This window comes from Megascapheus bottae, chromosome 26 (assembly GCF_031878675.1).
Source record: "Megascapheus bottae isolate mThoBot1 chromosome 26, mThoBot2.hap1, whole genome shotgun sequence".
Classification (NCBI taxonomy): Eukaryota; Metazoa; Chordata; class Mammalia; order Rodentia; family Geomyidae; genus Megascapheus; species Megascapheus bottae.
In genome coordinates this window covers 7,090,517-7,115,951 of record NC_143534.1, presented here as the reverse complement: position 1 = coordinate 7,115,951, position 25,435 = coordinate 7,090,517, and the positions used below count along the sequence as shown (strand labels likewise).

Here is a 25,435-nt window from a genome sequence, read left to right as displayed (position 1 = left end):
AGCAGAAGCAGCTCAGTAACTGGAGGAGCATTGTATTTCCAGCCCTCTTTTCTTCTTCCTGTCTAATGGTTCCAAGAGTTCTTCACCCACACTGGTGAATGAGGTGGTGATTGATATTGGTCAATGCACCATCTTGGTTTTCTAGTTCCTTCATATAAGGAGATCTGTTGGAAGCTGACATTCTGCAGAAATAAAATTTTCTCGTGTGCAAGTTCATTGATTACTTCCAAAATTCTTGCCTTTGTTATGTGCAAACACTAGAAGAATTCATGTCTCCTGGTTCTGGTAAAAGGTCACACCCAAATGTTGTCTGTAAATAACTGTTCTGTTGAAGAAAATGTTCAGACTTCCTCTGACTTCAGTATCTAATGAAACCTCAGCAGAAGGAAGTTGATTTCTAAATGCTGATTGCGGTGTCAATTTATGTCTCATTTCATTTTCATGCTAATTTGATCTGGGAAATTACTGGCCATTGATTCATGCTATCAGCTTGAATGGATTAAAAAAATAAGGAAATGATTTTTAGCAGTTTAAAGCCCAACTTTGATGATTCAGTATCTAGGTGAAACACCTTCATATAAACTTGTAATTAAGAATTCTTATTTTTATTGCCATATTCCCCATGAAAGTATGCAGGTCTTCACATTCTGGTAATCCTGGCTACAGTTCTGACTTCTTTTCAGAATAATATTTATGCATTCAACTATTATGTGAATATCTTATTTTCAGATGATTCTGGGCCTCCTCCTTCTACTGTCATCAACAAAAATGAAACTTTTGCCAAAATAGTTTTTAAGCCCAGTGTGGTACAACAAGCCAAGATTGCCCAGAATGGAATTCTGGGAGATTTCATCATCCGGTATGATGTCAAGAGGGAACAGAGTATTGGAGACATCCAGGTAATGGGTCCTGGCTTGCTGTTTCATATCGGGTAGGCTGATATTTATTGGTGCAGTCAGGACTGTGGGTGCTAGCACTTATCCAAAGGTGAAAGATACTTCTGTTTCTTTGTAAGTTTATTTTAACCCAAAGTGTGTCATCGAAGGGACCAGTGATACTCCCTTATTAGCCTCAGAGGATATCTATTTCCTGCTTCAGTAATCTGGACAGCAAATGAAATCCATAATAGGTTGCCTTGTGGTGTTTTAGATGAGGTTAAATTTTTAGTTCATCTTCAATTTTTTATTTAAAAGAGATGATTCCATAGCTTATTTCCCTTAAGGTTTTATTACTCCAGAGACAAGGTGGGAATATTAAAATATATTAATGGACATCCAGAATATAGACAACCTTGATATCTTAACATGCTTGGAAAAATAAGATAGTTAAATAAATAAGAATAGATAATAAAAGCATTGTTAATTAATGAGGTTAGAAGGGGATGGATCATTAAAATTGAATTTCCTGTCACAATCAAAATATACATATGCAAAATATATGTATGTATGTAATGTATCAGTATCTAACATAAAATGTATATATGCAATGTATACCTTATATAGTATATATGTCTATGCCATATATACATATATATAACATATAGTATCAGTATCTCATTCATGCCAGGCAAGCACTCTCTCACGGAGCTACACCCTTAGCCCATGAGCAATATATTTTAATGTTTCTGTCCATAACAGATAATAGAAATTCAGGTGTGGCTCAAGGGATAGAGTGCCATCCTTGAGTGAAAATCCAAGTAACAGTGCCAGGCCTCGAGTTTCAGCCCCGGTACTGGCATATAAACACATATTTCCTCTAAAACCTCTGCTTTATATAAATTAGCAACTGACTCTTTTAGAGGTATCAGGATCACATAGGTATGCAAATATAAATATGTGTGTATTTATATATGTAAATATGTACATATAGGTATGTAAATCTGTCTCTGGGTTTTAGAGGTTCTACGTGCTGTCCATTTGAGATCATTTCCTTTCTTATTCCTTGGTTTTCCCCACTCCAGGTTCTAAACGGCTATTTTGTGCACTACTTTGCTCCCAAAGACCTTCCTCCCTTACCCAAGAACGTGGTCTTCGTGCTGGACATCAGTGCCTCTATGGTGGGAACCAAGCTTCGGCAGGTAAGTGCCAAGGCTCATTTCTCCCTCTCGCTTTTACCTGGGACAGTGATGTTCTTTGTGAAGAACATTCAGTTGGTGCCAAATGACAACACACCACCCAGCAGTTCCGATACACAGGAAGCATCCATGGTTGATTTGTTTACTGATAGAAACTGTCATTTTAGCTTGGTGAGGGTTTTTGTTGCTGTTGTTTGTTTTGGTTTGGTTTTCTGCTGGACCTGGAGCTTGAACTCAGGGCCTTGGCACTGTTGCTGAGCTTTTCTGCTCAAGGCTAGTGCTCTCCCATTTAAGCCACAGCTCCACCTCCAATTTCTTGGTGATTAGTTGGAGATGAGAATTGCATAGACTTTCGTGCCTGGGCTGGCTTCGAACTGTGACCCTCAGATCTCAGGCTCCTGAATAGCTAGGATGACAGGAATGAGCCATTGGCACTTGGCTTAGCTTGTTGGGTTTACGCGAGCAGATAGACAGACTTTCTGTCCTCACAATGGACATTAGAGAGTGGATGACTGAGACAGTGTCACTCAGTGATAGCACAGTCAACAACAATGCTGCCCAATCATACACTTTAGGAACTACGGAGGAGGAACATTGGCATATCGTTAGAACAAAAGTTCAGGTATTAATAATTCCATCCTGTTGTTCTCACAGAATTTAAATTGAGCCTTAAAATTCCAGGCTGGAAAGGCTATTAGGCTGAAAACATTTGGAGGTGTGAGTTTAACATATTTGTCCTCCTAGCTTGACCTTGAACTCTAATCCTCAGATCTCAACCTCCTGAGGAGCTAGAATTAGAGGCATGAGCCACCGGCACCTGGATCTTGGCCTTTTTTATTGTTACTGTATGTCTATCTTCATGTAGAAATCCTTGACTGTATGTCTAGTCATTTTCTAAAGTTAGAAGTATCCCAATTTATTTGTGAGGTTGCTAATTACTACAAAAGAATTTCCTGGAAAATCTGTTTCAATGGTGAACATATAAACTGGCTACTAGAGTAGTTTTTTCAAATGGATTGGTATAATCAGTGAACTGTATTCAAAGATATGTAAGAAAAGGCAGACACATGCCTAACTAATTTTGACAGATGGGAATCTTTCTAAATCTAAAAGTAATGAAAATAATTAAAAGAAAAAACTTCAGTAACTTTAGGTACATAAAAATGTTAACATGTATTGCAACTTTTAAAAAAGTTGGTAAAAGATTATAATCTCAATAAAGATAAATCTTATCCCAAATTATACAGAAGAAAATGGCCAATAAAGTAATTCAGGTTCTGCTTAATTTATCTTTAATCATAAGATGATTTGAGTACCACTTAAAAATAGAGGAGGGAGCATTTTCAACATCCTATTGATTGTCCTAAGGGCATTGCACAAATTATGTAATATTGGGATACTTAATTTTTATAACCATCTGGCTGTCGTCCCATTTTAGTGATGGCAAAATTGAAGATTTGCAAAGTTAGAGAACTCAGCCAAGTCAATGACAGAGCCAGACTTCTGCCCCAGACCTGAAGCCCGTGTACCAAACCATGATGTACGGCACATTCGTGTAAGAATGGTGTGATCAGCCAACACTCTTGTGTGCAGCTGGGAGAAGGGCAAATGTGAGCAAGGGCAACAGGTCGAGTTGAAGGCCTTCATTGCTAAAGGCTGGGTTTCCTTGCTTCATGCCAGAGCAATGTAATGACAGATGTCATTACATTACTGTTTCCCTCTTCCTTCATTCCTTAATATTAAAATCCCATTCTCTGAGAGTCAGTGACAGTTTGGCATGCATTCTGCTGGCTTTTCAGCTGCAGTATGGCTTCTTTCCAGGAGAACCACTCTGGACCAGCCAAAGCAATGTCTGAGCAATTTCTAAAGCCCCTTTCCGCCTGGAGTGTTTCTGAACACTTGCTATTTGAACAGTCGGCTGCCTCTCTGAGGCCACAGCACCAGGTGATAAGTGTCTGGCACTTCCCAGTCCTGTGGATGATGCCGTGTCAACGAGGAGGTTGGGCAATCAATCACCCCCTCAGCACAGGGCTCTCATGCTGTGACAGTACCTTAGAAATAGGTGACATTTGTCACAGGTCCCTTTGGATCAGAACATGTATGGTTTTGGCTTCCCTGGTCTTTGCCAGGCTGAATAGTTCTGCTCTCCTCACAATGTAAGGCATACAGTTGATACTTAATAATTACATGAATAGTGATTTGTAAGAAATGTGATGATCATTTGACTCTACAATAACTACTTAACTCACTGTTATGGGCACAATGTTCAAAGGAGTAGGTGCTGCTGGGTCCCAGTAAAAGTTCCTTGGGGCAAGGGTGACATAGACCTTTAATAAAAGCTAGTCAAGAGGTAGAGACAGGAGAATCATGCATTGAGGCTAACCCAGGCAAGTTAGTGAGACCTTTATCGCAATCAATCAATCAATCAATCAATCAAGCTGAGTGTGGCGGTGAACATATTTCTCTTGAACTCTAAAATCTACACTGGGAGGCACAGGTAGGAAGAACACCATCCAAACCAGACCCGGGAAAATTAGTGGAAAATTCTATTTGAAAAGCAAACTAAAAGAGGCCTAGGGTCATGGCTCAAGTGGCAGGGTGATTTCATGAAGGCAGGGACCAACTGGTATGTGACCAGAGGTCATTTTAGTTGGCAATGTTCTGTCTAATGAGCTCCTTCTATCAAACCATCACCACCAGTAGACATGAGTTTCAAGAATATATTACAAAACAGAGATCTAGGACATGGGTCAAGGTACAGAAGTTATTAGGGAAAACTGGTATTTTTTTGTCTCTGACCCAAATTATGATTAATAAATGATGGGCAGAGGGCAGACTATTTTCCTCCAAGCCATCAGTGAGAACTAGGATTTTGGATTTCAGGAAAAATATCCTCTCTCACAATGACAATCTAGATAGTTTTAAATAAATGAAAGCACTCGGCTACTGTTGAGGCACTTTAGGTTTACCTATAAAGCTGGGTGCTGGTGGCTCACACCCATGATCCTAGCTACTCAAAAGGCTGAGATCCAGGGATCTGATCACGGCTCAGAGTCAACCTAGGAAGGAAAGTCCTTCTGAGACTCTTCTCCAATTATTACTCAAAAACTGGACATGGAGCTGTGGCTCAATGTGGTAGAGTGCTAGCCCTGAATAAAACTGTTCAAGCCCTACAACCTATGTACATACACAAAAGATTTATGCATATGAAGTCATTTTACACTGTGGAGCATTTCCACCAGGAGGCCCCGTATGGCTGTCATATAAGGAAATTCTTGACAATGTAGCATGCTGCACTGTGGTCAAATTTAGAAGCATAGCGTCTTTAAGTAACTGAAAAGCCTGGCCTCTCCTTTCTGGCTTGCTGATTTTGTTCTCATGTGTCAGATTGGTCAAGTTTTTCTGGAAAAGGTTAGATGGTAGACACTGGAAGGAAACCTTGCGATGAGTGACCATGTGATAAAACTGCAAGTTAGAATGAATTAAAGCAGATAACAAATGTGGAAGTGCTTATCGGAGTGTTAGAAAGCTTTGTCACTCTGGGAATAGCATTGCCTTGGCTGCCTGACTGGAATTACAACTGGGTAAAATTCTGAAGAGCTGCCAACACCAGATAGCACAACTGCCCCTTTTCTCTTGTTCAGACACCTGACGCTCCCTCAGGTTCCCTGCTCTTGGCATTGACTCTAGACTTCAGATTCCCCAAGAGTGAAACAAGGATTGATTGTGTGTCATGGGAGAAGCGTGTGGCATGGAGAAGAGAATACAAAGATAAATAAGACATAGCCATTTATCTCCAGAAACCCAGGGAAGACAATGCCAGTCAGATAAAAACTGCATGTCAAGTGCTCTGAGTAATAGAGATACATGCAAGGCTGGGTCATTTGCACGATGGGGTGGAGGGTGAGGAATGCACAGGGGGCAGTGAGTGAGTCTAGGGGTCTTAGAAATGAGTAGAGCAGATGGGATGAGTGAGGGAAGAAGATCCATGCAGACAGTGATGGGGGATGAGTGAGGGAAGAGGATCCATGCAGACAGTGATGGGGGATGAGTGAGGGAAGAAGATCCATGCAGACACAGTGAGGATGAGTGAGGGAAGAAGATCCATGCAGACACAGTGAGGATGAGTGAGGGAAGAGGATCCATGCAGACACAGTGAGAATGAGTGAGGGAAGAAGATCCATGCAGACACAGTGAGGATGAGTGAGGGAAGAAGATCCATGCAGACACAGTGAGGATGAGTGAGGGAAGAAGATCCATGCAGACACAGTGAGGATGAGTGAGGGAAGAGGATCCATGCAGACACAGTGAGGATGGGTGAGGGAAGAGGATCCATGCAGACACAGTGAGAATGAGTGAGGGAAGAAGATCCATGCAGACACAGTGAGAATGAGTGAGGGAAGAAGATCCATGCAGACACAGTGAGGATGAGTGAGGGAAGAAGATCCATGCAGACACAGTGAGGATGAGTGAGGGAAGAAGATCCATGCAGACACAGTGAGGATGAGTGAGGGAAGAGGATCCATGCAGACAGTGATGGGTAGCATGTGCAAAATCAGTGATTTACCCATGATGATTTTTAAGAGAAAAATAAAAGAAAGTATTGTAGGGAAGCCACTAATAAAGAATGTTAAGGATCTTGTTCTTAAAAATGGAATATGTGTTTTTTGTTTTGTTTTTGTTTTGTAGACACATGATTTCCCCTGGGGCTCCCTACTTGGCAAATGCAGTCATTATTTTCAAAAATTAAAATTGAACTACTTAATTTGAAGGTAGGGATGGGAGGGGAAAATGGGTGACATTGCTCAAGATACATTGTCCTCGTAACCTGAGACATGGGAGGAACTGCAACTTCTTTGTACAATTGCTTAATACAATTTATAAGTAAGCTTTTAAAATTGACTGAACTCGGGCTGGGAGCATAGTCTAGTGGTAGAGTGTGTCCCTAGCATGCATAAGCCCTGGGTTCATGTTCTTGGAACCATAAATAGAGAAAATGCCAGAAATGGTGCTGTGGCTCAGGTGGTAGAGGGTTAGCCTTGAGCAAGCTCAGGGACAGTGCCTGGGAACTGAGTTTAAGCCCCAGGACTGGCAAAAAAAAGAATTCTTAGTTGGTAAGAAACCTGAAGAAAAGTCCAAAACAAACATGAGTATATTATTGCCTGAAGTCAATGGATAATATTTGGACTAGAATTCTTGAAGTCTTTCCTGATGTGAACGTATAGAAAGATGGGTAAAATTTGAAATAGTCTCTCAAGTGCATAGCTGAGCTGATACTCAAGAGAAGAACATCATAGAATCAAATATTGAAGAAGTAAAACCAAAGAAAGGGTGAATATGACCCAAGTAAACTAGATGCTTGAGTGAGAATATCACAATGAATTCCTTCACTGTGAAATTCATATATGCATCAAAAATACGATAAGTCAGCACACCACTCAATCAATTTAAATGGCAGAAAAAGGGGGAGGTGAAAAGCAAGCATCCAGCACCTGAGTGAGATATTGCCTGCTCCAGGAGGGGGGGTGTCTCTAAACCAGAGGCTTGTGGCTTCAATGCCCGGGTGAGAAGTGCAGATGCCACATGGGGCCCCACAAGACGGGAAGTTGAGCCTGAGACGGACCACAGAAATGGTTGTCTTGAAGGCCTACACCCTCAATGAATAGGAGTATTAATGTGGGCAGATGGCACAGACGTTTGCTTGTGGTGGGCATCTATGAGTCTGAGTATGGGAAGGAAACTCTTTCCTTATCATCAGGGGACTCATATAAAATAGGAGACATTGGCTGGTAATTGAATTCATACAACCGTGTGATCGAGAAATTCAGTGATAACCTACCTATACTGGCATTCTGGGCTAAGGTTTATTCCAGAAGTACGTAGCCAGGGACACGGTTGTAAGTTCAGGCTGTGCAGGATGCAGTCCCTTTGAGCAGGTGTTCACAACACAACCCACCACTCACACAAATAAGCATAAGAGATGGGGTATAAGGTGGTAAGGATGGAGCCTCCCGGATTCAGGTAAGGTGGTGGAAGGCGACATACCCATGTGACGATTCTACAGTCCGTGAAGACAGATTTCATGGAAAGCAACAGTTAAGTTCCCTTCTGTCAATCAAAGCTTCCATGTGGTCATGGTGGTCGGCCTGCTCAGGGGCCGCCCTCTCCAAGGTCACCTCCATCTACAGGCCATCTCTGGACACTGCAGAGAATGTGCGGCACAGGATTTACTTATTGGTGACCATACCTAGCGCTAGGGAGAGGGCAAGAGGAGGAAATTAATATTAGAGACCTGTGCTGGGAATTGGGTTCTGGGTTTCTAAGTAGGCGATTGTTGTTTTCAAGTTAAGAGAGCCAAGTATGGTGAGGTCAGGGTCTCTGCCAATTTCTAAGGCAGTTAGTTTGGGAAAATCTGCTTCTGTGCAACAAAGCTGTCACTTCCCTGGACACACACTTGGCGTTTGGTATTCTCGACCTCCAAGGCTTCCTCCTGTTTGGAGCCCTTTCTCTTAGCTGGGGAAAAGGAGAGGAAATTCTCATAATGACTGATATTTAACACTACTATTCCTTTGATTCTGTAACATCTTGTTATTGTTTGGGTATGATCATAACGGGTATGATCAGAATTTGGGGGGAAACACAAAGGTTTAGCTGCTTGCCTATCCAGGCTATGTTAAATTCTTAAATAACAAGAAAATGATTTGATGAACTGGTTTCCCCTTCTAGTGATATTTGCCACTTGAACAGAAAGGCTGCAAGAAGTAAATAAGACAGAAACCCAGGAGGAGGGCTTGGGCTCGTAGTTGATGTGCTAAGTGGGAGCCAGCACAAGGGTATAAAGAACAGAGGACTCTGAAGTGTTGAGAAGGAACTCAGGGTGTTTTGAGAAAGTTGTGAGTCTGGAAGAACATACCTACAAGAAAACAAGCGGGTTTGGCAGCCCGAGGGGGGAAATGGAGTTTCAGAAGTCCGATTAAGTTAAAGATATTAAAACTATTCGTCCCTTAGCATCCTGTCCACCCGCTCAGATTTCTGGGATTTGTGGCTTATTCCAGACTTCCGCTGTTGGCTAACTTGAATTACTACTCAGAAATTTGCCTTGATGCTTGTCCCACCCAGGTTTGCAGAGCCAGACAACATAGGAAATGATATAAGGTTTCACGTAGCCCTCCTTCCCCATATGTCTGAGGAAATCCCTGCCTTTTCTACTCGGGGCCTATCTGGATTGAATTTCCTAGCACAAATAGGGAAGGTGAGAGAAACTAACCCGTCCTGCCAAATTAACTTCATCTGCTTTCATCATCCTTTCCCACGCCCAACAAAATATCTCGTTGTTTAGTCACATGCAACTTTCTGCCTGCTGGAGAAGACTCTGCTTTCTCTAAACATTTTAGATGCAATCTACATTTGTTGCTAAACTGTTTTTATGCCTTACATAATTGTTCCATAATTTTAGAGTTAGCCTGGCTTTTTTTTACAAACTCCCTATATTTCTGTATTTGATGTTCTTGATAATGTGTCATGATGCATCCTGGTGACTCAGAATAGAGTCAAAGGCTAGGAATAAACCAGGGAGACAGGAACCATGCGAAGTCAGACTTAAGGGAAAGTTGAATGGGTTAAATGTCAGTGTAATGGGTCAAAGGCAGTCAGAGAGTTGGACACCAAAAATCTGTAGAAGGGAAGAGGCAAGACTCCAGATTCCTGATATGCAGTTGGGCAATATAAACTTCAGGATTTATACCAAACATTGAGGACCAAAAAACAAAACCAAAACCAAAACACCACCATGTTATCTTTGAAGTATGTCAGAACAATGGGTGAAGGACATCAGTCATAAGGGAGCCCTAGACACTAAGGACTTCTTTTGGCTAACACCCTCTCCTTCCTATTGAAACAGGAATCCATAACTGGAACCACATATACAAGTCCACAAAAAGAGCTAGGCTGCTATATTCTTAGTAAAGCAACTGAGATCATACAGTAAACTGTAATCATGGCTAGAACGAGAAAGATGGGATCAACTAAGCATATAAATCCTTATTATAAATACTAATCCTCCACATGAAAAGGTGTGAAAAAAGAAATCTGTTCTCAGCCTCAAGTTATTTGCACATTAAATATGAAAAATGGACACATCTATTACATTGTGAAGAACCAAAGAACCACTGGCTAAGGAGTTTTGAGAAAAAAAAGGTGCAATGACATTATTATTAGGTACATGTTTGATGCACTTGTCAAAACAAAGTCAAAATAGTTGGTTTGAATAATCTTAACAGGAGCCAGAAGGTGAAGGTCAGACACAATTTGCTCCTCAAGATGGAATAACGGCAGACAAGCACAGACACTAATGAGATTTACTTACTGTTTACCTTCCAAAAGAACAATCTGATATCCAGATCTATTCAGCCCTGAGACCTTTATTCAAAACAAAAAGATTAAGGTTGAATTTAGTCACAGTTTAATGTTTACCCATTATCCTAGTTTGGACCTTGTATGTATATATTTATATTCTGAACCAGTTACTTGACACAGTATGGGGGCGATGCTATGTGGAGTGGGTTAGCAAGAAGGCTGACAGAACTAATTACAGGACACAGGGTATTTCCATTCTCCTCACTGCAGGCCTAGATACACCTTGATTGTAGTATGAGGGTTTTTGCAAACTTTTCTGGAATCACAGGCTATTTTTCACGTTTGTTACCCCTTTACATTCCATGACCGTTCCCCACTGAGCGGACAGGAAGTGCTTTCTCTAAGGACTTCCTTCCTGCCTGGAAGATGGGGGACTAACAGGCTAAGGGGAAGCATGCCTCACAGACGCGTTTCCCCTTTCCACTGTGGAGATGACCATGCCTTTCCTCTGAAAGGCTGAAGGCTGGCTTACAGCCGCAGTCTGTCTTGGGCATCTTCTATTTTTCCGAAGTTATTTCTCAGATATAGAGGAATGTCTTCATGGTATCCATTCTCCTTTGATAGCTGTACTCAGATGTTCAGAAAGCCTTTGATTTCTTTGTTACTTTGAAAGATCTCAGGAGATTTTCATGCAAAAGGATTGCATGGAACAACTAGAAAGAAAATATCATCTTCTTGGTAAACACTTTAGAATGCAGGTTGCGATGGGACTAGAAGAGAAAATAGCACCACGATGGTGCTGAAAGCATGGAGTGGCTAGTAACTAAATCCTTTGAACTTGGATGCATCCTTGATGATGTCATAGGTTCCCCTGGACCTGTGCCCAATGCTAGGGTTTGGAGGACAAAAGCCTCCTGTGTCACAGTTAGTTCCTGTTGGATGTGTTTTGAGTAAAGCCATGTCAACAGTTCTCCTGGTCGAAGCAGTGCGAAGGAGTGGGCAGAGGCTAGTATTTTCTTGAGCCCTGCTGACTTCTCTTGTGGAGTATCTTACTGGACAATTCTTTTCTAGTTGGAAAACATTGACTTATTATTTATGACATGGTAATTAGTCCAGTGGAATGCTCATACATTTCTTTGAGCGCTGTGCCAAGAGCCTACAGCTGCAGTGTTTTCATGGACATGAAGAAGAGAGGCGAGGTTGCATCCTTTGCCCCTTGTATAGGTTAATTCAGGGTCCATAGTGCATAGGGCAGACTTTTCCTCTGGATACTTCCTTCCTTGGGAGTGAAGAATGAACAAGGACCCAGTGTCCAGGGCCCAGGGCTGCATGACTATCATTGGACTCTCTAATGTTAACTGGAACAGGGAAGATTATTGCTGATCATATCGAGTGCCTGGGGGAATAGAAGCAGAGACTTCTATTTATTTATGTCCCACCTTGTGCCTGGGAGAATTTCAGTGTATGAGATTAAAAAGACTTACATCACAGTAAACCTAAGGCACAGCTGGAATGGACTTAGAAAATTCTGTTGTTTTTTTTAAGGAAATAATTCTTTCTTCTTTTAATCCAAGAAAAGTACACAAATGATGAGGAATTCATCATCCTAACATAATCTTAAGTAGAGAATGATCCCTATACTTTGTAATTCTAAATAGCTAGGATTAGAAGGGGTCTTGTGTGATGCCTGCATTCAGGCCAAGCAACATCTGCACTACCTAAAGGAATACATTCCTTCAGACTTAGATAGACTGGTTATAGTAGTTCTGATTGTAGTGGTTGTAGACCTTTCTATCTCTCTTTTGTCCACATGCAATTTGGAATTTTCAGCATCTCTTCTGATGTTATTTATGGACAGCGCTACGTATGGATTAGAATGCATGCACGATTATTTGGTCTGTAGTGCCTGGGCATTCATTCACATGAATGGGTGTGCTTGGGTCCAACAGGCTCACAACCCTGTCGTTACTATGCCTGATCCCAATCTCCCTTCCCTCTGCTCTTACTCTGAATAAGACCTTGTCTAGGAACATAACAATGAATGAGGCCAATGATTTGTTGGCAACTAGTCTTCTATCTCCAAAGTCCAGATATTCACTTTCGTTGGTGTCAGACTTTTAGCCTCTCTCACTAATCAGAAAACTGGTACCACCCACAGTATCCACCTCCATGAAAATGCTGTGGAATACATAGAACTATCAATTCATATGTCTATTTTTACAAGATCTAAAAGGACGCTATCTCCACTCTCCCTTGTTTTCACCTAATAATAAATTAATTTGGAGCAAGTAGCATATTTTGGGGTTCTGTATCCTTTCTCAAACATTTAGAGAAAGAGAGAGTTTTAAGGATAGAGAGAGGAGTCCAGGGAGCATGGCTTTCTAAAGTCCTCCCTCCTTTTGTTCAGGCCACCTCAGCTGGGAGGGAACTGGAATTGGGTGTTAACTCACCTTGTCCATCCTCCTATACTAGAAGAGTCTACAACTCTTTTTAGTTGCCATCACATTAGCTAAGCACTGTGATTGTTACCTAGTCTAGCTCCTACTTGTGGCTCCTTAGCCTTCAGACAAGCCTGGGCTACACATTTTCTGGTGCTTCCCTCATCTTCTTGGAATGTACCAACTCTGTTCTCTGGACTAAACCCTTGGATAGAGCCTGATTAAACTGCTTTTTAATCTTTAGTGTATAAATACACTGTACAGAAAGATCCATGCAAGCCCACTTGTATTAATGCTTCTATGTGGCTGCTCAGCTTCTGCTTCCCTCTCAAGCCTTGTAGGGAAGGCAGAAGGCTGAGAGAGACCAGCCCATTAAGGGGAAGGGGAGGAGACTGTCCAGGACTGATGGAGGGTGGGGGCTGCCTGCAGGAAGAATGAGAATACAGGACCCTCCAGGCTGCACTAACACAACTGGAAATGGAGCAACTGGAAGCTGCTGGCAGGCTTCCTCTCAGTGCACACAAGGATAAATCTCAGCAGAGGCCTTACAAGGTCATAAGAAATCTGTTATCCCTGAGCTGAGAAGAAGGGGGAGGGAGAAACTCTTCCACAACAGAATTATGTATCACAGCAGGGAAACATACCAGCAAAAGAGCAGGCCCATCCTTCTAAAGGTCTTTAGCAAATTACTGAACGGGCCCCAGGAGTGCCAGCAATTAAATAAATAGCCATCTCAGACAAGGGTTCCACCCCCATTGCCTGCCTGGTGCACTCTGGTGGGCTCTGGGCCCAGCCTCACCCTAGAGCTGGGATTCGAACATCATCAGCTCCTGGACAGCCATCGCTTGCTGTTGTCCTCAGCTGAAGATCTGTAGACAGACCTGGATGCTTTAACACTGAGAATGAGCTGAAGCCTGTCTGATGCACATGGGGGATGTGCCATCTCTTTGGAGATGGAAGGGTGAGGGGGCCCAGGCCACTTTGTGGGTGCTAGGGTTCCTCACTAACATCTGGTGAACACAGTATCTGAAGTTTTGATTCCAACAGAGCCACTGTTAGTCTTTGGGAAGCAAAGACATTCCTATGCTTCCTACAACAGAATCATACCTCCTTCCCTCTGTCTTTCTCTGAGTCTCCTCTCTCTTTCTCTTCTCTGTCATCTGTCTCTTTGTTTTTCTCTCTCTCTCTCTCTGTTGTTTACCAAAATAAAAGACGCTGAAGTATAATTAATAGCATACTAGTCCAACATACGTACAATATACCTACAATATATGAAATATTCTGTTGGTAAGTAAGGTGGGGCCAGAAGGCAACAGTCTTGAAGTGCTTCCTGTCCAGTGAGACAGACAATATATCCACCACACCTTATAGGAAACATTTATTAGGAATCACTTATGGCTTCTCAAACTAGGCACTAGTGAGTAAATATAGAATAAAAAAATAGCGTTCCTGCAATCAAAAGCACAGACTTGAGGCAGATGGAAAGGTGAATGCACAGACTTGTGATAGGTGGAAAAGGGTACTGCCTTCTTTCTGGTGTGAAGGAGAGCACAGGGGCCATGATTTAAGGAGCACTAGAGGGGCAAGAAGATAATGTAAATTTTCAGAACCAAAGGAAGAGGGGTACTAGTGACTGTATATATAGACTGAGTGTGCTGAGGGCCTAATGTAGGAGAAGAAATCCTGCTTATAGGACAAAAATGTACCTATGAAGGTAAGTATCAAGTAGTAGACCAGCTTATGGGGCCATTACTGCCTTCATAGTTGAGCTTCCAATGATTTTACCAAGAAAGGGACATGTCAAGTAGGTCCAGAAAGAAAAACTGTTGAAAGAAAGGGAAGAGGAGGAAAGACTTTGTGCGCACAGAAAGTTATGAAAATCGGAGCATGTTCAGAAAGGCTGGGTGTAGGGAAATTTAGCCCTTGGTGCTTATTGTGAAGACAGGAATAGAAGAAAATAAATATATGGAGGTAAATTAGAGCCACTTATTATAAAGAATCTTGTTAAAAAAAGAAGAAAGGGAGAGAAGAGTTTGAACTTTATGCTAATAGCAGTGAAGAGCCAGCAAAGGTTAATTGAGGAGGGTTAAAAAAAAATCTAACCCTGGCAGCAAAATGAAGACAAACTAAAGCCTTCCAGAAATGTAAGCGCTGTCTCTGTTACTTTCATTCCATTTATGGGAATTTATCCTAAGGAAAAAGTCATGGGCACAAAGATGTGTGACTAATGAGCTTCATAAATATAGCACTATGGTTTAAATATTCATAAATATTAAAGTATGCCATAACATACAGTAGACTATTGTGCCACTGTCAAAATGAGTGGCATTCATTCATCTATTGCCAAGAAGATTTATATGCTATATTAAATAAAATTTCTACAGCATGCTATACATATGAGGTAAATTCATTTACTTTAAAATCATACACACATGCACACACACACATACATTTCTGAAGAAACATAAATGACACCAGCATTTAATACTGGTTATCTCTCATAAGGTGAAGCTATGTGATCAGCATATTTTTCTTCTGACCTGTTTAATAATTAAGAACAAAAGTAAAAGAAGAAGAAAACCTGAATTGCAATCTTTGGGTATAAAGACAGATGATACCCATGAACAGAGAGCTCAAAATCCAGCAAGGGGAAGTGACATGGACCATCATCAACCTGTGATGTGAACTTCATGAGTTCATGCAGAAGGAAAGCAGAGTTAGCCTCACGGAGGGAAAGCTTTGCTCTCTCTGGAGAAGACAGAGAAAGTTTCACAGAGAATGTGGCCACTCCTTTGGGCTGGAGACAGATGAAGAGGAGGCGATGGGCAGGGGACTATTTCACCAGAGAATGGCAGTTCTGAAGACACAGGGCCGGCTGCAACTTGAGCAGTAGCACCAGGGGGCCTATTACATAGCAAAGTACTCATTTGTGTACTATGTGCAGTCATAACCTATTTATACCATTCTGCCAGCTAGGTGACAAGGTCCTGGGCACTGTGCCAGGTGTCCTTTACCCAGCAGAAGCTGGATATGAAATCCAGGACTGGTCTTGGTAAGCCATATCTGAATCAAGGATCTGACTAGTCCTGGTTTTGTCTTTGTCTAGACCAGAGAAGCCATGGTCACAATTCTCCATGACCTCCGACCCCAGGACCATTTCAATATTATTGGGTTTTCCAATCGGATTAAAGTATGGAAGGACAGACTGATACCAGTCACTCCTGACAATGTCAGGAATGGCAAGCTTTATATTTTTCATTTGTCACCCACTGGAGGTAAGAATGGGTTCTTCCTTTTATGCTCTATTGGTTTTATTTTTATCTATCTATCTATCTATCTATCTATCTATCTATCTATCTATCTATCTATCTTTTTGCTAGTCTTTGAGCTTGAACTCGGGGCCTTACTGGTGGTAGGCTAGTGCTCTGCCATTTGAGCCACAGCACCACTTCTGTCTTTCCTCTGTATGTGGTACCAAAGAATTGAATCTGGGTCTTTGTTCATGCTAGGCAAGCACTCTACCACTAGGCCAAACTCTGGGCCTATAATACATACATACATACATACATACATACATACATACATACATACATATATATAGATATTATTTTTTTCTCAGCACTTCAAGACTCCAACCTCTACCAGTAAACAGCAGATTAATCTACTCCTTTATGAGAAATGTAACTTCAGGTTTGACATTATAATTTCTAAAGCCAGACAGCCTGAATTTGAAGCCAGTTTTGCTATTAGCCACTTAATATCTCTATGTCTCAACTTTCTCTCTGTAAAATGGGAATGATACAGTAGAATTGTTACTGAACTGAAATAAGTTAAAATATTGCAGGTGAGGACTGTGGTCCTGACATATAGGAAACCCTCTTTAAGCATCAGATCAGGCCTTTATTTTTGCTCAACTTGAGCTACATTGTAACCTGAAGGTAAGGGCGGGAGGAGGAATAATGGGAGAGAGCACCAGATGGGTTGATATTGATCAAGATACATTGCACTCATGACCTGACTGATAGAACTGTAGCCTCGCTGAGCAACTACTTAATAATAAAATTAAGAAAAGAAATTCTGGATGATATAAAGTAATGTAAGAACTGTTCTGGTTCTCGCAAACATAGTGCATTTTACAAGTAGTAAAAAATTCCTTTAGGCAGAAGTCTGGAAGGCTGCTTACCCAATTGTCATCTACTAAGCATAATAAATTTGATACTAGAATGGGAAATGTTTTTCATATATTAAATTTATCTCAAGCCATTAGGAAAAAAATGCTTAAATGAAATGTAAGTTCTTGACTTTTTTTAGGCCAGGGATGGTAGCTCATGACTCTAATCCTAGCTACATGGGAAGCACGGATTTGGACGATCTTTGAGGTCAATCTGGACAAATAATTTGTGGTCACTCATCTCAACCAATACAAAGCTGGGCATGGTGGCATGCCACTGTGTTCCCAGTTGTGCAGGAAACAGAAATAGGAGGACCATAGTCCAGGCTGGTCTGGGAATAAATGTGAGATCCTATTCAAAAACTCATGAAAGTGAAAAGACCTAGAGGCAGGGAACAAGTGCCCGCCACAGGCGCCTCCCCCAACACTTATCATCACTTAGATACAAACACCTTCAGGAGAAGGGTTCCGCAGTGAGATCATTCTGAGTCACTGATATTCATCTAGCAAACACTCGCCGGGGTTCTGGACGGGCTGTGTAGCCTGTGCAGGTGACTTCTCCACGCATCCGTTCCTATCAATGCCTGCATGTTTAAAGGGTAACCAAAGCTAAGGATGTGATTGGAAGGTGGTTGGCGCGGATGCCACTGAGCTGTCCTGTGTCCATCTCCTGCAGGCACAGACATCAACGGGGCCCTTCAGACAGCCATCAGGCTGCTCAACGACTACGTGACCCACAACGATATTGAAGACAGGAGTGTGTCCCTCATCGTCTTTCTCACAGATGGGAAGCCCACCTTTGGGGAGACTAGTACCCCAAAGATTCTCAGCAATACCAAGGAGGCCACCCAAGGTCAGATCTGCATCTTCACAGTTGGCATTGGCAACGACGTGGACTTCAGGCTGCTGGAGAAACTGTCGCTGGAGAACTGTGGCCTAACCCGGCGGGTCCGCGAGGAGGAGAATGCAGGAGCACAGCTCATTGGGTCTGCCATTTGCTGCTTAGCAGAGGCTAAGCACAGGGGGGCTGAGGAGCTCAAAGCTCAGACTGACACACTCTCTCTCTCTCTCTCTCTCTCTCTCTCTCTCTCTCTCTCTCTCTCTCTCTCATATCTATGGGAGGTGATGCTAATTCATTAAGTCATTACACAGGCAGATGTTATGATGTGTTTTACAACCAGGCAGTTGAGGGTTCAGATTCTAGTCTTGCTTTGTGACCTTGAGTGAGATTTTAACGCTGCCTTGGCTTAGTTTCCTCACCTGTAAGATGAGAATTGTGATTGGTCGACAGACCAAGGAGGAAACTTGTGTGAAGTAGCCCCACAATGGCTATTACTGATGAGAAACACAGTAAGCTCTTATGTTTATAATTGCCTTCTTGGTATGCTGAGTACCAGATAAATGATCATATTGTATGGTGATTTTTGAGGTAGAGAAGGAAGTACAACCGAGGTCTTATACAACAGATGTAGCTTCCTTCAAGGAAAGTACGGTACATGTATAGTAGCTATAATCAAAGAAACTTCTCAAGACACCTTTCACCAAAGGGCTTTAAGTTGTGCAATAGAACAGGTGGCATGAAATGCCACCATTACTCTCCAAGCATTTTTATGTGAAAACACACCAAATACAGTAAGAGCTTTACACATAAAAGCAATACATCAACTCTATTATCAATACCTGACATTACTGAGGATTGCAATTATGTCAGACCATTTTTTACCATGCACTGCTTCATGTGAACCTCACAAAAGTTTAAGAGAAGAGCTGGAGGTGTGGCTCAAGTGACAGAGTCCCAGCTTAGCAAGCCCAAGGCTTAAAATTCAAGCATCAGTACTACCAAAAAAAAAAAAAAAAAAACCAACCAAACAAACAAAAACAACCACACACACACAGAACAAAATTCAGAGATATAGGCATGTTCAGACAGAAATTAAGTAGCATACATGGAAATCTCTGAGTACAAAGACAACTAAGGTAATTGTTTATTTCTCCTTCCTGTACTAGTTAGGATGTCTGTTCCAGGAAGTCATTCAGGAAGTCAGAGTACCTGCAAAAAGGTTCGGGAGCCTTGTGGGAAAGTGAGGGCACTGTCTCCAAGGGGATTCAAGTTGCTATGACCTCATGTCAAAGTTAGTTTGTTCCAAGTTCAGTGTTGGTCTTGATCCTTCTAGAATCAGAGCCACCCCTGCACGAGTGAGAGTCCCTTGAGGACCGCCCCCCTGCCCCCAGCCAGACCAGACCTTCATCCTCCCCCTTTCTTTCCACCCCAGGTTCTATGATGAGATCAGGACGCCTCTGCTATCCGACATCCGCATTGATTACCCCCCTGCCTTGGTAGAGCATGCCACCAAAACCCTGTTCCCCAACTACTTCAACGGCTCTGAGATCGTCATTGCTGGGAAGCTGGTGGACAGGAAGCTGGATCAGCTGCACGTGGAGGTCACTGCCAGCAACAGTAAGAAATTCCTCATCCTGAAGACAGATGTGCCCGTGGAGCCCCAGCAGGTGGGGAATGACGTCACAGGGAGCCCCAGACTTGTGGGTGACGGTGAAGAAGATGCCAACCACATCGAGCGTCTTTGGAGCTACCTCACTGTGAAGGAGCTGCTGAGCTCCTGGCTGCAGAGCAATAACAGGCAGGAGAAGGAACAACTAAGGCAGAAGGCCCAGGCTCTGGCCAGGAACTACCGCTTCCTCACCCCCTTCACCTCCATGCGGCTGAGGAAGCTGGAGCTTCACACAGACACCCTGGAGGACCCCCGGGGCATGTCTGCAGTGACAGGGCCTGAAACGGTGGTGCAGAGCCTGGGAGGAACGGGCATGCAGCCAGGTAATGCTGACACAATGATGATAACGCCTTCTAAGGTTATGGTAACCTCAGCAGGAAGATGGCTTCATTATTATTATTATTATTATTATTATTATTATTATTTTATTATTATTATGCTGGCACTAGGGCCTTCATGAAGGGCACTGTTCCTGAACCTTTTTACTCAAGGCAGGTACTCTATCCCTTGACCCACAGCTTCCCTTCTGGTTTTTTCGGTGGATAAGTCGAATTCTGTGGACTTTCCTATGGGGCTTGGTTTTGAACCATGATCCTCAGATCTCAGAATCTTGTATTATTATCTTTATAAAGGGAGATCCTAGAGGCCGTACACAACTTCCAGGACTCTCACATTGCAAGTGTGTTGCTATAAACTAGCTGTCAAGAACGATGCTAAGAGTGGCGGTTGGCTTCGAAATGTGGCCCGTGAAGTAGGTTCAGTAATCCATTCCAGCCATGATAGAAAGCCCAGAGATGAATAGACACAAATGTTCACATTTCAGTTTCTTAAATTTTAACTTGTTCAGAATTTCACTGCTGTACATGTATGCCTGACTTAACTGTCTCGGGGAAGTGTGTGAAGAACAGACTAGATTTATGAAGCCTTGAGAAGCAGTCACCGTTTCAGTGCCACTTGACAGGGGAGAGCAAGCAAAGTCCTGGGTTTCTTTAAGCTCTGACGATGTTTTAGTTGTCTTTTGAAATTATTGGAATTTTGATTCTTTAAGTTAGTACATACCTACTCATACCTACCTGCTTCTCCACTTTGATGAATAACCGCAGTGTCCTCTTCCTTCTCCTTTTTAGAACCTTCACTCAAGAAGCCGTATGACCCAAGAATTAAAATATCTAAAACCTCAGGTAAAGAAAGGGGCTGGCTGTGAGAATGGGAAAAAAAGATATTCGGAAAGTAGATAAGAATGAGTTGAAACCAGTTCAAACAACATCTGCCAGGGGAAAAAAGTGTCATGTTACTGATTTGTTTAGCTCCAAACTGCTAAGAAGGGCATCACTAAGCTATCGCGTCAACGCTGAGACAACAGACTCAAGGAGCCTGGAAAGAAGAGATAGATTGCAGGCATATTCAGTATTACATTTAAAACAGATTGGTTTGGGGGATCTTGATGTGTATAGGACCTCAGTGTCTGGGTGTCACATTTTTAAAGGGATGTTAGAAAATGTGAATGTCTGGAGTGATAGGCTGGTTGTTTTTGAATTCTTGGCTTGAAGAAGGACAAAGCAGATTAAAAATCACCAGATTTCCTTTTGGTAAATTTCTGGGATTATCATTTAAGTCTGGATGGAAAAGCAATCTATGTGGGCTGAGTTTGATTCTTCCAGTATCTGTATCTTCCTGTCTAAATGTTTACTGTTGCCTGTCTGCTGATGTACTGTGTAATAAGGTCACAAAGAGAATGTTCTTGAGATGAGCCATGCAGAGGGAAACTTGGTCTCCATGGACAGAATGTCGTTCCTGTCTCCACATGTGCTTTGTGGAACACACGCAAACCTTCCTTTTGGATGCTTCCCGCAGTAATGACTTTTGGACTGTATTTCACATTTCTGGAAAAAGCAACATCTTCACTTGTAAAAGATTTGGATGATTTAAGCAGAAGTGGTGTGGTTAGTAATTCTTGGAGAACTGTCAGATATATTACAGAAAGAGGGCCAAAGCTAGAGTTGAGGACTTTTGTCTCCCTTGGGTATGTGTTATTTTTCCCCCATCACCAAAAGACAGATTGTATTATATTTCTTCATTCACAGGGAACTTGTGGAGCTCAGGAGCTCTTCCAAGAGACTCCAGGAGTAGCCAGTGGTTTCAGCAATTACAAGACGTGAATTAACTTGAGCAAGCTGCGAAAATGGAGCTTTCCTCACCCAAACCACCATGTATACATTCACACTTCTGCACACACATACTTATACATTATAGGCATTCTGGAACTCATTCTGTATAGTGTTTAAGGTAGAGAGAAATTGAATTTCTCATCTAGTAAGAAAACAAGTGATATGATCACTCAGGAAGTATCTGGTCTACGTAGTAAGAGGCAAAGCTGGCCAGCTGAACTTCATGTTCTCATCTATGTCAGAATATGGAGACCAATAGTTAATATGACCTGAAGGGGTCATGTCATCATTGACTGTGCTACTTCATTTTCTAGTGATATTTTTTTTTGCCCATCCTGAGTCCTGAACTTAGGGCCTGGGCACTGTCCTTGAGCTACCCTTGAAAAAGGCATGCCGGTTAGTGCCTGTATGTGAGAATTGCAAATGGCTGGTGTTATGAATGTTTGTGGCATTGTCTATGGCTTTCTATGGACAAAGGAGGAGTCCTCATTCTTTATTTTTGGTAGTACCTGGGATTAGACTCACAGTATCATGCTTAATAAGAAAGTGCTCTACCACTCAGGTCATGTCCCAGAACTTTTGCTTTAAGTTATTTTTCAGGTAGGGTCTCAGACTACAATCTACCTACTTCAACCTCCTGAGTGGCTGAGATCACAGCTATGAACCACTATATCTAGCTTTTTTTATTTTTTGGAGATTGGTGGGTGTATTTGCATTCATTTTTACTTTTCTGCAGGATACCTTTGAGCTTTGACCCACAATCCTCCTATGTCTTTCCAAATATCTGCAATTACACACATGAACCATATGCGTAGCCGGGCCTCGAGTTGAAGGAGAGTGTCAATCATATGGGGAAATCGTGTAGAAAGTAGAAGATTATGGACTTGGTGGTGGTTGAGAATGTTTGGTGATATCTCTCTTCCCTACTCGTTCATCTCTTGCCTCTCAAAGCTTAGGTGTCAACATTTAACTTTGTTTTGATTTTTTTTTAAAAAAGACCATTGTACTTGAATTTAGAAGACGTGAAGTCAGCATTTACTTTACCATGTAACGTCCACACACCTTCCTCACTTAAAAACGGGGTTATAATCGTAAGGGATTGGGTTAAAATTCAATAAATAATCCATGTGAAAATAGAAATCATTACTTACACCTAGAGGGCAGCCAAACAACATCTGTCTTTCTCTCCTTTCTTTCCCCTTGCAATCAGTGGACGGAGATCCTCATTTTGTTGTGGACTTCCCCTTGAACAAACTCACTGTCTGCTTTAACATTGATGGAGAGCCTGGAGACATCCTGCGGCTAGTCTCTGATCACATGGACTCTGGTAAGTTCTGGATGAGAGTGAGGAGGAGTTATGTCATTCTCTGTTCTGAAAAATGAATGGTCAGTTCATTAGGGATGTGTGCTCGATGCTCAGAGAAGATTCAAAGTAATGACTGAGAGGAGGCCAAATGACTCCTGGATGTGGGGTCAGAAAGACACATTCAGAGCCACACTTCATAACCTCAGTGTGGCCTTGGGCATATAACTTAGGAGCAACAGCACTTTCTTGAGAAGCAGAGGTAGTGATGAGATGATACTGTTAGTCTCACAGGGCTATATCAAAGTGGATATAGTAAGTAAATGGCTTCGTAGATTGCCTGGTGCTATAGACAGTCGTGCCATACTGTTGACACTATGTTTTTCCCATCCAAACACTGTGCCAGTGGAGAGCCAGAATCCTAAATTTATGGATCTCAGTTACTTGACTTAGATGGAAAGCCCAGATGTTAGCCACATAGCTCCATATGCCATGAATATGTGCAAAAGGAGCCGGGGTCCTGTGGGTCTGTATGGAGGACTGAGGAAAAGACTGGAGTCAGAAAAGGCTCTTGGAGTAAGGTGCAGATGTTCCTGATCGGGGAGTGCATATGGCAACCACACAGGACCACTGTGCCGATAAGCTTTGGAGTGGACCTTCTGGTGTGTCTCTATGCTGAGAAGGTGGTCAAGCTGGGGAGGCTGACTCAGTGGGTGGCATGTGTGTATGACATAATCACGTGAGGTTTGATTCCAGATCTTCAGATCCACCATATTGTTCTCTTGTGAGCCTTTCTCAAATGTTTCTGATTTCAAAGTGTGTAGAAAAGAAACAAGATGCTTAATTGTGGCTCTTCCTGGTTCAAACACTGGAAAGTGGAGATAGTTTTAATAACTACTGCTTTCTCCCTTTGGCCTATGAGGAGTGACAGTGAATGGAGAGTTGATTGGGGCCCCGGCTCCTCCAAACGGTCACAAGAAACAACGAACTTACTTCCACACCATCACCATCCTCATCAATAAGCCGCAGAGGTCGTACCTGGAGATCACACCAAGCAGGGTCATCTTGGATGGTGGAGACAGGCTGGTCCTCCCCTGTAACCAGAGCGTGGTGGTGGGGAGCCGGGGCCTGGAGGTGTCCGTGTCTGCCAATGCCAATGTCACCGTCACCATCCAGAGCACCATTGCCTTTGTCATCCTTATTCACCTCTACAAAAAGCCAGCACCCTTTCAGAGAAACCACCTGGGCTTCTACATCTCCAACAGCAAAGGCCTTTCCAGAAACTGCCATGGACTGTTGGGTACGTAGCTCTCATCTTGAACTTAGAAGGTGGAGTGAGATTTCCTGACACGAAACCCCATGCTGCCATTATTGTTCACTTGGTCGAGAAACTCAGCAGGGATGTGGTCCCTCAGCATCTGGGGCTGTGATTCCAGAATCCCTGAAAAACAGCCAAATCCACGGGTACTTATAGCTAAGATAAAATGATGTAGCACCTGCAAAAACATCCTTCCATATTCTTTAAATCGTCTCTGGGGTACCTTCATACCTGGAACTATGTCAATACTCTGCAAATGACTCTTGTACTGTTATTGTTTAGGGAATAATGTCAAGGAAACAATTCTGTATATGATCAGTACAGGCAAATTCTCCCCAAAATATTATCAACCTGCAGTTTTCTGAGCCCACAGATGCAGAATCTGTGGATATTGAAGGCTGATGTCTGTAGCCCAGCACTCCAACAAGTAGATACCTTTCCTATAAGACATCTGCATCGCTGTGAACTGCAGCCAGACTACTCTGGCTGACTTTTCCAACATGCAATTTCGTGTGGGTCCCTTGCCCAAAAATAGTGAGCAAGTCATTGCCAGGGCTCCATTTAGAAGGCAGGATTTCCTGGCACTTGACCTAGGTACATTTTTGTATGCCTGGCTGCCAAGTATGAGCTCCATTTTACAGATGCAGGTCTGTGCTCCCTTGCCCTGAGCAATGTCCTCACTTGGCCTGCAGAAATGTGAGGCTGACTGTTAGGCAAGAGCAGAAACAATTGCTTCCCATACCCCACCCTAGTGGACACCTATCACTTAGATGGTGTGGAGAGTACTGAAGCAATAGATCTGACCCGAAGCTCTACTCATTTGTACCCTGTTGTCCTGATTCAGTGAAAGTCTGCAGTTGTTTCCATTTGTTGATTAGGTGAATTCCCTGTATGTGGCTTCCAGAAGTGCTGGACCACTGTGAGAAGCTCAGCTCTCTCCTCACCCTATGCACCAGGGTACATCACTAAGCTGAAAAATGTATGAAGGCTTCTATGCCTCCAGAAAGAGACCCAGCTAGGACTGCATTAATGCAAAGCCTTCACAGCATCAATATCATTGATGCTAGATTGCAATCTTCTGTACTTAACTTACACCAA

At 42.5% G+C, this 25,435-nt stretch overlaps 1 protein-coding gene across 1 annotated transcript in view; it reads left to right on the top strand.

Moving 5' to 3' along the window:
- Window positions 1-25,435, top strand: part of Itih5 (inter-alpha-trypsin inhibitor heavy chain 5) — a 59,480-nt gene that overhangs the window by 30,258 nt on the left and 3,787 nt on the right. Inside the window, exons 6-13 of the mRNA XM_090318860.1 lie at window positions 730-899; window positions 1,961-2,077; window positions 15,974-16,142; window positions 17,715-18,024; window positions 19,312-19,871; window positions 20,676-20,729; window positions 22,927-23,043; window positions 23,942-24,319. Of these exons, the coding sequence (XP_090174986.1) occupies window positions 730-899; window positions 1,961-2,077; window positions 15,974-16,142; window positions 17,715-18,024; window positions 19,312-19,871; window positions 20,676-20,729; window positions 22,927-23,043; window positions 23,942-24,319 (1,875 nt within the window). The remainder of the gene's footprint in view (window positions 1-729; window positions 900-1,960; window positions 2,078-15,973; window positions 16,143-17,714; window positions 18,025-19,311; window positions 19,872-20,675; window positions 20,730-22,926; window positions 23,044-23,941; window positions 24,320-25,435) is intronic.